The sequence below is a fragment of the Calonectris borealis genome, chromosome 18 (assembly GCF_964195595.1).
Source record: "Calonectris borealis chromosome 18, bCalBor7.hap1.2, whole genome shotgun sequence".
Classification (NCBI taxonomy): domain Eukaryota; kingdom Metazoa; phylum Chordata; class Aves; order Procellariiformes; family Procellariidae; genus Calonectris; species Calonectris borealis.
In genome coordinates, this window is record NC_134329.1 from 17,048,818 (window position 1) to 17,063,722 (window position 14,905).

A 14,905-nucleotide genomic window follows, 5' to 3' on the forward strand; every position below is an offset into this window, starting at 1 on the left:
AAATCCCAACTGTCTGGCCCTGTGCAGTTGTTGAAACTGGATGTTTCAATTAGAAGGAGCTTAAGGATTTGGGGAGAACTGTCAGATGATGCAGAAAGCAGGCTCTCTTTCAATACGAAATTTTGGTTTATTTTCTCTCATTAATGCAAATGTTTATTTATTTACTTATTTTGAATGCACTGAACTTGGCAATAAATAACACTGAGATTTACTATATGGAGGATCATGCAAATTAAGATGGATAGTTTGGGAGGAATTCTCAATATTCCAACATTGTACTTCAGTCCTTTTCCAAAAAATATGCAAACCCGCCCCCCCCCCCCCAAACCACAGTATTTTTACAGTTATCATACAGAAGGAAGAACAGTTGGTTTTGCTACACTAAATATTTGTACTTTTCTCACAAGCTAACAAGTTTCCAGCTACTTCCTAGTGTCCCTATCAAGGCTTAAAAATCTCTGTTCCTTTTTAGTGACAGCATATAAGCATTGCAGTTTATCATAATGGTCTTTCACCGAGTTATGCCGGATAACCTAATCTCAGGAACAGGCTGAGAGCAGGCACAGAGCACAGCTGACGGGTGCTAGCCTGGCCAGGATTTCACCTGTAGACTCTCCCTGGCCCTGCTTCCTTCTACGCATCTCAGAACAGTGCTTATTAATGCACTGCTGATTTGATACCAAAGGACTAGCCAGAAATAATCTGCAGTATCAATTCATTACAGCAAGATTGTCTGCTAATAAGGAGCTATTTTTTGCTACATAATGTGCAAAAATCAGCTGTATCTTCACTTAGAAAAAACCAAAAGCAAAAAACCAAAAAAATGCCTTTCAAGCTTGCTACCAAATGTAAATGTTAAGAACATGAGATTTGATGTTAAGGGCTTCACGAACTCACTAAAGCAAAAAATCAGCGCTTTTCATCAGGCTATTATTCAAATGTTACCATGCTATCTACCATATCTTTATCTACCAAAAAAAACCCAAGCTACTAATGAGAAAAATATCCCCACTGCTATCTCCAGAGTCACCACAGCACAATGACAGAATAAATTATCTGGGGGCTCTTTCGATTTTCTCCTGTTTGTTTAAGAAAGTAGCATGGAGAACAAAGATAAACTCATGACGAGCTGCAGCAACAAAACAGCGATATTCCAAACCGTATGGAAGACGTTGTCCTTATATTAAAAGAACCAAAGTGCCCTACAGAAAGAGATCCACATGTTAAAGTTCATTTTTGTTTTGCAGGATTTCACAGCTAATTTCTGCTCCAGTAAGCTCTTACTGATTCCACCTCAGCCTTCTTACTGGAAAGAAATCTTTCCTCTTCATGACACTGAGCTGCACTTCATGCAAATGCTGGCGTCATTACCACTGAACTACCATGAGGTTTTGGTAATCCCATCAAAATGTTCACTCCTGCAAATCAAGGACTAAATGTTTTGCTCAAACCTTAAACTCTCCAAGGAACTCTGTTTTCATCTATAAATATTCAATGTTTACAATGAAAGAGTGGATACACTGAAAAGGAACAGCAAGTAATTCATGTTCAGTGCAATGGCAAAGGCATGGAAACACACTGGTTTCTGGGCCCTTCTGTGGTGCTATTCTGGGGGACCAAGGTCCAAGGGAGGACAAAATTCTCCTTTACAGATACCACCTGCACTCAGAGGGAGACTGCTTTACCAACAAGCCAAGCAAATCTTGAAGAGGAATGAACGTTAAAATGCATTTAGTTCAGTCAGGAACTCTGGGCCTCAGGAACATGTTTCTCTGAACAACTCAGGATGATGCATAGAGCAATTACTTTTTGCTCCTGACTGGGCAATGCAGTGCCAGAACTTGCACCAGTTAGTGACTGTTAAATGAAGCAGCACTGCGAACTGGCAAACATAAGGGAAAGAAATGCAAATACAAGCTGTTGTTCCTGCCATTGCTGTCATCAATTCTCCTATCAGCCTTGGGCCAAGCCAGTCAAGGATGCTCACATGCAACAGCAAAGTAATAGCCCACATGAGACCCCCATTTAAGGACTAAGGTCATAAATTCACAAAAGAAGCTTTTTCCTTTACTCCATGGTTAGTTTACAGTGACAAAGTGTCAGAGATTAGATTAGCTCCACTTTGAATTCAGGTTCAGCCTCAGATTTTGTCCAAGGACATTTAGAGACAGCTGAAGTGGCCAACATCTGCCATAACTGCAAAGAGATGAAGTGAAACCCCAGCAAAACCCTGGCAGAGGCAGCAGCAAAGCTCTGATCCAACAGTCACAATAGGCTTTTGGGTTGGATTCACTCTTCTGTCTGTGGTGCTCTGCATGGCACAAACTTCATGCTATCTGTTTGAAACTGGCAATGCTATGTGCAAGCCTGTTCAGGCACCACATTCTGTCATTATTATATCTGATTCACCATTACTACTTGATAATATTCCATCCACACAGTTAGAGGTTGTTTTCATCTCCTACATGCTTCAAAAAAAAGCACTAGAAGAAAATTCTCTATTGACTTTTCTGCATATAATTTCTCTTCTATCACTGGGCTGCCAGTAAGTGTAGCCTTTGGCAGTAGGAACAGGAAATTAAAATTATTTAGGGTTTTATTTACCTTACAAGTATCTTTCCTTGCTTCTGTCCTAGTGGGAGAAGCTCTTAGTCATGCAGAGGAAAACACCAGTATTTGTTGGTTATATGGTGTAATAGAAAGAAAACCAGCACAGACTGACTTGGAAAGGAAGGGCAAATGTTCATGAGAAATAAACAAAAATTACCAGAGTGTTTCTGAGGGAACTGGTGTAACATCCAGGCTCCCTGGCTGTTTCTCTAGTTTTACACTAGCATATCCCCACTGAAATCACTGGTCATGTGTAAGCTTAAAGCTCTAGTACTAAAAAGTCCATCTGTCCCAAATGTAGACCAAAAGTCCCTCCTAGAAAAGGTGCATTTGATTTTAGAAAGAGATATTTGCATTTTTTAAATGCAACCATCAGCTTCGAGCTTTCTGCACACGTACACCTTAAACCCTGCCTGGAAAATATGGCAGACACCTACATCTTCAGAACGTATTTTGTCCTTTCTCTATAACTCAAAACGGACCTTTTATTAAATTGACACTCTTCAGCTCACTCAACTGTGTGGCTCTTTGGGGAAAAGCAAAGCAGCAAACAGTGCAGTTGTTTAGTTTAGCAATGAAGTTTCCCACACATGCATGCTAATTTATTTCATTGAAAATGTCCCAACTAATTGCAACATGTACCCTTAGAGCACATGCATGGCAGTCGCATTAATACACCAGAAGACAATAGCTCCAAAGGAGCTATTACCACGTACCAGGCCAATAATCCACAAACGGTAAAGGATTTTCACAAAAGACTCAAATGGTTTCCAAGGAGCCATTATGGCATATCAGGTAAATAAAATATTATTGAAATGTATTTTTTGCATTTAAATCACTTGCAGCAGGTGCATAGGAAGTAGCATATAATAAAATGGCTCACATTCCCTTGAATACTAACGAGAATCAGCAGAAACATTTAGCAAAAAGAAGCAGCAGCAGGTTCTTACCATCGCAAGAGGAACAATTCCCACAAACATTGTTCGGCTGACAAAGATCTCGGAGACCACCAGTTCGCTCACAGAGTCATCTCGAGGGTATTCCACCTGCCAGGTAATTTGCTGGGCCCCTGCCAGGCTGCTAGTGTTGTCGATCTCAAAGTCCATCTGCAGGATCTCGTAGGAGGACATGTTTGCTCTGGAAAAAAAATCAAAATTGCCCATAACATCAGTAGGATGTTAATAACAAAATATATTTTGATTTCTCTTTTCTATTCACCAGAAGATTTACCATTAAATTCAACATGCAGACTTGAAGACACTGACAGAAAGCTAAACCAAACTACACACTGGGCAACAGCTACACCGTATAGATAAGGCGACACTGTATCTTTTAGTTTCCTGAAATGGAAGCATTTCTCCCATTAAACTCAGGCATTCATACTCCGTAATCACAATGAACTTACAGAATAAGCCCCAAACCCTGGGAACTGCATTGCACAGATGTTGCTAAATTATTTAATATAGCATTATTATAATTTTGTTGCTGCAAATACTGATGCTCCGAAATGACAGAATACTTGGCCATTCCTCATGCTGTATCAGAAATGAGCTCCTGGGGGGGGGTGTGGTGGGAAGTCTTTCAAACCAAACTTGTCTTTATCTCAGTGAAAAAAAGGATTTGCAGAAATTATACATGACAAAAAATGGGGGGTAGGTTATCCTTATTTTCAATTCATGAAAACATTCTTCTCGTCAGTGGGGCAGACTTGTAATTATATGGCGATCGTTATATATTTCTCATCTGGAAATAAAAGTTTAAAGGTAAAGAAATGGATGTAAATGCATAGCATTCAGAACTGTATTTAAAAATTACTTCTGCTTCTTTTGTTAACAACAACACTTAGCACTCTCCTCTGGTCCAACACTGTGTAAATATTAATAATTAATCCTCAGGTTAGAAAGACAGATCTTATCTTCATGTCACAGAGGAAAAAACAGACACCAAGATTTCATCAATAGCACTCGGCATATTCACAGCAGGGATCTATTTAGAAAACAGACCTTTGCTCATCCAGCGCTTTGCTTCCACAAAAATTAAGGTACTTTCCAAAGCAGCATACAAGTTCCTGCCCCAATTTCTCAGACAGACACCTGCAGTGTGGAGACCTGACGCAGCTTACAAAACACGGAGGCGGGATGGAAGGGCAGCTAACCTGACTGCAGACCCAATTGCTCAATCATATTCCATTGAAGAGACAACCGATATTACCAGTACTACTGAACTTTCAGGGTACGTGCTCATAAAACAGGTTAAAATCTGAATTTGCAGCATGTTAGGCCATTCTGTAATGACGTGAATGTGCTTTTACTGCGAGCGTGAGGTAGCTTGTTCCCGATCTAGGGATGTGCCCTGTGCATGCAGGCACCCCTCAGTAATGACCCCCCCCCCTGTAATTTCACCCTCTATCCTGTCCTGCAGTACATTGTTTGTGTGCCCTTACCCTAAAGTAGAGACTCCAAGAGCTGTGTTCATAGAAAGTTTTAGCCTGCTGCTACAAAGAACAGGCTCAAAACATCCTTTTCCGCTTCCCAACTGCACAGAGGCAGAATCTGTTTTTGCCATGTGTTTTTGAAGGCGCATTTTAAAGGAAAAAAATCTGAACAGGAATTATTGATTTTCATGTTTTCTTTCTGACACCAAACACCACAAACATATGCTTCAATGCCTGGAGGATAAATATTTTCCATGCTGACAGAAGATAATATCCACCTCCAGGCAAAACCAGAAGCTATTAAGGCGTCTTTTGCGTGGCCAACCAGACAATCAGCAAAAACCTTTTAAGACAAATATTATTACACAATGCTAGGGATGTAATTAAACCATTTGTGTCAAAAACATAACCACTGTGGGCACTCAACTTCATAGTTTTCTGCATATCACTTCTGGCAGTTTGTTTTATCTAAATTACATAAAATTAATCTGCTCACAACACAGAAATAAAATTTAGAGATGAGCTTTACACTAACTATGGATCTAGATATAGGGCCTCTCAAGGTATGTTTAGATCTGCAATTTAAGTTCAGTCTGTTCGAGCCAATAGTTGCCACTCACAAAAACACCCACGAGTGGTTTCAGTTTGGAACAAAACCACTGATGGAGGATTTTGCTTTAGATTCACCACTGAAATATTATGTCAGGTTAGTCTGCACTGATAAATCCATTCCACGTGTCCCACTGACTGGCACTTCTCTGAGCTCGGTCTATCATGCCTTCAATTACTCCTTTCCTGTTTTTCTTTTTACACATCCAAGAAGTAACCATAATAGTGGGTTTATATTTTTAAGACGGACTGGGACTCAGACCTGCCTAAGAAAAGCATGTGTGTGTCTTGCCTATATAGCAAGCTGAAGTAATTGCCAGGGAGTAAAACAACTCTTGTGCCTGTAAATATGCAAAGACCTTCACTGCATCCTTAGCATGGCTGTATAACTATAAAAGACCTAAGTTTCATTTAAAGGCAGACATAGTTATACACTGCTGGATTAGAAATGAGTCTCTGTGCATCTAGAAAAGAGCAGCAACTCACATACATAAACCTTCCCCAGATCTAACTAATATTAACGTACAAACTAAAGCAAAGCTGACTTCCTAGGTCCTGGTTCCAAAGAAAATCCTTGTCATCACCTGGAAAAACAACGTGGCTTGTCAAATGTTTTCTGCTTTGTCTCAGAAGCAAATCATGTACATGACATATTAATATTGATTACCGAAGGATCCCCTTCTTTTCATTTGGACTTTTGCTGAAAGAGATGGAGTTACTGTATCTAATCATCTTCCACTTACAGAGTTTCTCCACTGAGTGTATAGCTCTAGCAAACGAGTATTCAACTTTCTGGACTCCTTTATTCACCAGCAGGTTTCCAGTTACCTTTGGAACAGCAGGTCAATGAATTTTCTCTAAAATTATGGTCTCCCTTTCTTCCTCTTTAGGACGAAGATTCAGCCTTCAAGCAATGCCAAGTGTTACAGTATCTGGGACACAGAGTACCCCATGGACTAATCCACTCTTTTTGTTCTAAGTCTCTTACCAGGTTACAACTATAACGAACCCATGATAAAACCTGAAAAGTGAATTTCTTTCTTGCTCGGACTAGTGCCTTCCTACTGGCCACTGTATCTCTTATCTTATAGGGGCTTCTTTCCTAGCGGGAAGATTGGTACTATATTCATAATTCTTGCAATTTATTAACCATCCTCTGTAATACCGTGTGGGAGACCACTGCCTTTTTCCACTGAAATTGATGGAGGTTGCTAAAGTAAAACCAGAGATAAATTAAACCATAATCAAGACCTTAAAGGTTAGCATTTACTTATGTCAGCTCCATTAGCTGATAAATCCACATCGCAACACCTGTATCTAAACTTCTCTCCTGGCTATGCAGCATTACACTATAACCTTTTTTAAAAGGAGTCATTCCACCCTGCCATGGCAAATCTGCTTTTAGTCTGATTTGTAGCTGGTGGCCAATATGTTGGTCTTTGTAGTCACTGTCAATCTGCAACTGCCTGGTGAAGACAAAACGGTACCAGTGGAAAAATCCACTAGCAGAGAAGACAGTGACTGTAACTCATGCTGTTATCAGCCATTAAATCCTGCTAACCCAAACTTTATCGTATAAAGATTTTTCAGCTTTTTCTTGAGACGTATTCCATTTTTCTCTTAAATAAGTTTGCGCTGTTGGGAAGAGTATGATGGAATCCAAGGACTATAAATCACTTCTCCTTTCCACATCCTTCTTCTCTTTTTATTTAAATATTTCTATTGTCCAGTGAAGTCTTGTCCCTGTTTAGAAGGATTTTGCCAAACCCTAGTTTAGAGGAGCAATAAAAAATAAAAAGTCAAAATTCCTTTGATAAAAAAAGATTATTTCCTGCAAGCACAAGGAAAAGACCTTATAATTTTAGGCAGCTGGCATGCTTGCTAATAAGTCCATTTCTATGGAAATGAGTTCATAACTATTAATTTTGCCTGCTCCTGATCTATTCTTGATGAGCCTTTCAAATTTAGAAAAGCGCTTCATGATTTTCTCAATTTGGTAATTACTAACTCCCTTTGATGAATCCAGCCCAGTGTTTCAGACATGAGACATTCATTACACATTTTTCTTTCTGGTGAGAGGAGAAAAAGAAACCACAGGCTTGGATTTATTTCCTCTCGCAAACTCCAGTAAGTAGGCCCTCTTCTTCAAATTGCAATTTATAGTCTTATTTGTGTACTTTCACAATACTGCCTCTGCTAGGTGCTAGAAGAACACCCAAAACCTTGAGATTTCTGCACAACTTCGTGTTGTCTAGCCTCATATATATCTAACGCATTCAAACCAGGTCCCCAACAGCCCTGTCAAGCTCTCTAACATACAGTCTTCCTTCTGTACACAGCATTAGTAGGCACGGTTGTGATCCATGTGTAAAGAGTTTTAGCACAGAATGGTAAATCCATGCCAAGTAAAGCCAACTGTAGCTCCAACCAACCCCAGAATCAGAAGAGTTAATCAGGACAGGAAAATGTTGCTACGTGTCCCAGAACTGGACTCATGTCCTGCAATGGACACATCCAGGCGGGCGGCTGCAGGCATGCAAAGCCCGACTGCCTTGCTCGGCTTGCCAAGCTGAACCTGAAGTATTTCCTCTGAATGTACATAGTCCTCCTCCACAAAGGAGTGAGCATTCCACCCAGAGGCAGAGCCTCTCCTCAGTTAAGAAAACTCTCCCAGTGGAACAAATCACTGCACAAACCACTATAAAAATAAAGCTTGGGCTTCAAGTGCTCCTAAGCACCGTAGAGAACTCTTGCATTATTGCATTCAGATGTTTTGTAAAGATTCACACTGTTGTTGGAGGGCTATCTATCACGTTACCTTGTTACATATATTCTGATTGATTTTCTTCCTGAATCTGCTGGTATATGCAAACAGTAGGAAAAATATATATATTTTAAATCTGAATCGAAAAAAAATCCAATATTAGATTTTGTTTCTCTGTATTTATTACCTTATTAAGTACTTACATGGAACTGCATAGGCTTTTTTTCTCAAAATAATAGATTACTGTGAAGGTCCACCATAGCGCTAATGTTAGAGGTTCTAGTAAGTACTACAAAATCACCTGGCATTGAAATATTACTGAATTTAATTTATTCCTAATTTTTCTCTAAGCAAAACATGGAATTATTGAATTAAGTACTGGAATGATACACAGTGATTGATGTTATGATGGCAGTGACAGTCTAAATAGTTAGTAGTTACCTTAAATAAACAAATGCCTATTATTAGCTATTAAGAAAGATTTACATTGCTAACCAAACTGAAGAGCCTGCCCTATGTATTTTTAGAGAGAATGAAATATGCAGAACGCCACAGTGAAAGATGACAGTGCAGGGCACTTTGTGGTGCATTCAGCTGGGTGTGCCACTGGCGCACGGAGGGTTTGCTGGCTCCCACTGCCGATTCATCAACAATTTAGTCAATAAAAGTCAGACCCTTCTATTAGTGCAGTTGGCTATTACAGGAAATCACGAGTTTCATTCATTCATAAAATAATGTTTTCCATAAATGGCAATCTGTTTATGAGACCCACAGCAGGGTAAACAAAACTCTAAAAAAATAGAGCAGATACTAGGTAATTGCAAATAATAAAATGTCTGGTATCATGTTGCTTGAAAATCTTTTCAAGGTTAATAATGGTCAATTCTTACTCCCTCTGACAAATTGTCACCAAATTCAATGGGAACAGGATTATATAAGCAAGGTACATTAGTTTATAAAATATTTCAGTAATACAGGTCTCACTCCTTTGATCTCACGAGGATTAATTTCATAAGTATGGTTTACTGAAGAGCAAACACTTACAAGAGGAAGCTTTTCAATGACTGATTGGAAGTGCTCAAGACCCTAATTTCCTGCTGAAGTCAAATGAAGCAGCAGACGGCCAGGACCTCTTGGGGAAAAGGTCCAGATTAAAGGTCCTGACCTTCTTCCCCTAAGGAAATTAAGATTCCAGCAGCCCAAGATGAAGGAAGTGAGAGTAAATACCTACTAACAGAGCAGCATATAGTTTCTGGATTACAAAGATTTGCATACTGTCAGCCCTTACACTTTGCTGAGTGCCACCTTCCTGAATGCAGGCACTGGGTAACAGGAACTGGCAGCAGCTAACGCCTTTAAAGCCAGGATGTCTTCTAGCAGCTACAACATCCTTAAGCACAGATCCTACTAGAGAACAACTTACTGGGGCGGAATGGCTACACCTCGTGTTACATACGAAGTTTGACTTGATGATAATGGATGCTAAAACCTGCTAGCCTAACCCCTTTTCTCCCACCATGTATCATTTTCATTAGGACACAAAGCTGTATACAAGCTACTCACACTGCTCTCCCACAGTAGTTTGCTGGGAAAGGGCCTCATCCTGAGGAGCCCTGGAGATGGGCCTGGCTGGAGCCCTGCATAAATAAGCGCAGGTATCCTTGTCGAGTGTTGCAGTGTGGATGAATGTCCCCAGAAGCCAGGGCAAACTACCTGCACGTCCTGAGTATTTCTGCAAGCTTTTGCATCAATGCGAAAACGTTCAGATGACACAGGGCCACTGTCCCTTACTGTGTAGCCCCCAGAGGTTTTTGTTTTGCTGAGGGAAACTGGACAGCTGAGCGTACAAGGCAGGCACAAACACTTGAAAAAAGCCCTGCTCACTCTTCTTCCATGCCACAGCACAGAAGTGCAAGGCAGAAGTCCCAAACATAGAACAAAGACAGGATGGATGGCAGGTTGCAAGTAAATCTGCAGGGATGGAAAAAGTCTGCATTTAAAAATCACAATTTACAATTTGCTCTGTTGTCTAACAGAGAACTTGCTCTGTTGTCACGTTTACTTTGTATCAACTACAAGCTTTTTCAAAACATTTCTTGGTGCCTGATCTTGTTTTTCTTTCACTGCCGTAAAAATCCATGCTCTTCACAGATGCATGGGCAATGTAAATGGCTACAGAGGATAAACCCAAGCTGCTAAATCTGCTAATAATGTATGGATTGACACAGCACTTTTTAATAATCCAGTAAAAGCCATAAAAACAAGAAAAAAATATTTTTGTTCAAAACACACCACCAAGACCAGATATTATTCATGTTATTTTGCTTAGCCAACATTTTCCCACAACTGAAAACAATAAATCTGGATAATGAGCAAACCTTTTAAGCTCTTCAGCTTCTTCCACTGCCAATTCACAACTGTGCTGCTCACTAACAACTTGCAATAACTTCCACTTTATTTGATTTTATCAACATCATCATGACAACCCTGGAGACAACTGAAACAATTGCTTCAATTATTTTTATTTGCTTCCACCCTTGTGACAGTGTACAGAAATTCTTCTGGTAAAAGAGTCCTTAGATACTATTTTAGTTAACCTTTAACAAAAGAGGGCCAAATTCAATATGGGTGTAACTGGTGCGCTCCATTGGTAACATGTATTGCTGGGCACTAGGACTCCATTTGTTCCTTTGTCATGACTCTCCCCTTTTGAAACAGCATGTAATCTTTTGGGGTTTAAAAAAGCATTTCGATTGCACTGGAATATTTTTCTGACTACTATTTAGAACCCCTTTATTGCTGTGCTGTGTACTTCTTAAAATAAAGCTTCTCTGCCAGGAGAAAGCATCTTGCTGGGGAATATAACAAACACATCCAGTAAGAAATTGGGGCCAGGGTTTAGCTGATGTTGGATGCAAATATAGAAGGAGCTATTGTTGTTTAAAAAATAAGAAATGATTTTATGGTGAAAGATTTATGCTGAATCCTAACCAGTTAATAAATATCAACAGCCTAAATGGTGCTTATAATTTTTCTTCAACTATTCAGAAATTCTTACATATTTACATACCGTAATCACATGGTGTATTTTCAACACTGCTGTGCAAGCAGCTGAAATATATTATAAAGCAGAGATGGATTTTTAAAGAACCAATGACTGAAAATTCAAGATAATAAATTCAGCGATATAAGAACTTCTTTGCAGTGCAGGAACTCATTTACAAAGACCCTCCCTCCACAGACTCTCAAAAGACCTTTAAAAGAACAAAAATACAACTCTGGGAGGCACTTTTTTACCATGGCCTGTGCTGTACCTGAATAACTCAAGGCATGGGCATCTTCAGCCAAGCTGCATGTGAAGTCAGTGCAGCAAACATTTCACTTGAACTCAAAGAAAACAGACTGGATGGTCAGGGGCATCCAGAGACTCGATGGTGGAGACAGGGAATATACCCTAAAAGTTACCTGCTGGAAATCCTTGGTGAAACACTGCAATGCAATGGGACAGACTCTGGGTCTGCCTATAACGCCACCACATAATAGCCAAAGAAATTAGTTTCTTGCAGGTAATTAGCCAGTCGGAAAAGGCCACTCTTCAATTCAGCTCTTCCACTATCCCCACACTTGGGTTACTGGCTACCAGCTCAGCATAGCTGAAGATGCTTCATTCAGAGTCTTGCTCTTCCCCAGCTAACTATGAAATGGAAGAGGTGCAACAGTTTAATTTACCTGTATACTCTTCTAAATTTATTGTGAGTCTCAGGAAGACTGACTCTACGTGACGGCTCCTGAACTCATACAATTACGTAAAGCTCTTGAATTTTATGTTTACAAATACGTACGCAGCTTCCTCATCTTCCTAGACAGAGACAAGAGCTTGGGTAAGTAACCTGGATGTACCCTAATGGCTCAAACCACATTTCAAACAACATGTTTCCTTGGCATTTTAAACACCTTATGATTTTTATATGCCTGACATTAGCATTAAGTGATCAGATTCTTTTGTATACACCAAGTGCATCAGAAAAGAAAAACACGACTAGACCTAGGAGAAAGTTACTAGCAATCCAGTTCCTGTTTTGATTTCAGAGGCTGACAGCTGGATCTCCTTGGGGAGAAAAATGAAGCAGAGGGGATCTAAAGATACAAACTCCCCACGCGCTGAGTTTATGAATGAAAGGAAAGGGGAGACAAGCTGCAGACTGTGACACGAATATACCTAATGTGCTGGAGGATACATGAAAACAGTGACAAATGGTGCTCTCCTCCTGAGGATTTAAAAAGCCTAATTCAACACCTTTTGAACGTAATTCTTTGCTTAATGGGCAGACAGTGTAAATGAGTAAATAACAGAATGCCAAGCAGCTAGCAAGGACAATGAGAAATTTTAAAAGTCAGGTTTTTTTCTTTCTAAACCTTCCTAAGAGTGCACAAATTCATGAGTCTGCTGTAGAAGCTACTGTAATACCACCTGCATGAAATAATTGAAGAACAAATCAAAATAGGAACATGGGTAAGAATGATTTTATTCCTCCTACATTCTCTTCAGATTTAAACAAGGTTAAGCATCTAATGAATTAGACCTAGCCTCCTTCGAATCTAAGGTACTCTTCAACGCAGAGATAATGTGCAGGGTGTCCTGTGGCTAATTCACACTTCTGCTAAGAAATAAATGGCCATGACAACATCCTCAAAGAAGTTAGGGCAGGGATCAGTGTAGCCCATTAACATTACCACAAACAGGACCTCCTCTCTCCCCACTTCCCCGAGAGACACATGGTGTGCATAAAATTGTTTTATTTTATAGGCTGATAATTATGTTTTAAAAAAAGAGTTAAGCTTTTCCTCTCACTGTTGATACCCACTGAACAGACAGCAAAAACGTGAAAGCGAACTGCCATAAAACCATCAGTTTTCCATGTTTTAATTAATAAACAAGATTAATTCATCCAGCTGAGTAAACACAGGGTGGGATCAGGGTCTGCATTCAGTGCATGAACAGAAAGAGCCATCTGCAGTAATTCTGTGTACCTCCACCCTTTGCTAGTTGAGATCAGCTTAAAGTCCTGATGTTTGCAACAAAACTAAAAGCAAGAGAGAAACAAGCAGTTATAATGTCACTCCATTAAAAGCCTATTTTCATCCTAAAAATGAATCCACATTTCTCTAGAAGTGCAAAGATAATTCCAAATAACAAAAAGCAGAGGGGTGGATTGAGTATTTCTCTTTTTAAAAATCATTCCACAATTACTTTCTAATGGCATGAAAGTAAGGTCAACACAATGGTCACCACATAATGTCTCTAGGTCACCTTTTCAAAGGGTAATCACTACTTTGTCACACTTGCAAGACAATGATTTCCCAACACGTGATGAATTCAAATGTAGTGACAGCTAACGGGATGCACTGGGGGGCTGCTGGGATATTGCTCAGAGCTAAGGTCACACCATGAATAAACGAGTTCAGGCACAAGTGCGTAATAAGTGAGGTTAATTCATTTAGGCTCTGAAAAGGAATAATTAGAAATGGAAAGGGGAGAAGTGGTGTTCCATCCCGCCTTCCCCACTCCCCTCTTTGTATGATAAAACGTCCCCGCAGTTCTTCATTTCAATGAATCTCCTTAGCAATGAAGGTTTTAACAACCTGCAGCTGGAGTGGGGCTAAGCAAGTTGAGCTGCTCGCCACTGGGAAGAATCACCGCTACAGACATCGCAGTGAGGACTTCCCGCATTTTCTCAGGGAGTCTGAGCAATATGTGACCCAAAAAGAACAGTAACAAAAATACTGGTGGGGTTGATATGATGTTATATTGATTCCTGATTACCCACTGTAATAGCCACACAATTTGGGGGTTGTTTTGCTTTTTCATTTTCCTTGCTACAATTAAAAATGTTACCTAAGCAAAAATACCAGCTGTCATGAAGAACAAAGAGTCAGATACAAGGATTTCTAGAAAAAGAAGGCAGGTTCCTGCAAGCACCGCAAATCACGCTAAGCTGCATAAAATATCCCTAACGTTAAGGGTTAATATAAAGCAGAATTTACAAAATCATCCTCCTTCTACTCCTCTCTTTTCTGAATCTTTTCAGGATTTCATAATCCCTTCCCTCCTCCTGCCCCCCTCCCAACTCCCTGCCTCGCCATACAAGAATATGCTCAGCCCTGGAAAATAGTTTAGCTGAAATCCTTAGATTTTCTTGAGTCCTGACATTGAGACAGCTGTATTTACACCCATTGCTGGTGGGTAGTCATGCTGGAAGCAATTAGCTTTCATGCTTTTTCAATATCCCCTTTCAGAAACTTTGAGATCCCTCACTGCTATTGATTTAGATGTAGAGAAGTGCAGGAAAAAAAAAAAAAAAAAAGAGTTCATCCATATGCTGAGCTCCTTTAGTCTAATTCAAATGCAGCAACTTCAGCTCCCCACCACCTAACACAAGCCTCCACAGACATGTTCCCAGTCCGTCAGTGAAAATGCTTAAAGGCCT

The 14,905-nt window shown here is 39.9% G+C and overlaps 1 protein-coding gene across 1 annotated transcript in view; it reads right to left on the reverse strand.

Annotated features, from left to right (window-relative positions):
• Nucleotides 1-3,436: 3,436 nt before the first annotated feature.
• LOC142090368 (transmembrane protein 132B-like) overlaps nt 3,437-14,905 on the reverse strand; it is a 106,396-nt gene continuing 94,927 nt past the window's right edge. The window contains exon 3 of the mRNA XM_075168150.1: nt 3,437-3,747. Coding sequence (XP_075024251.1) covers nt 3,507-3,747 — 241 coding nt within the window. The 3' untranslated portion in view covers nt 3,437-3,506. The remainder of the gene's footprint in view (nt 3,748-14,905) is intronic.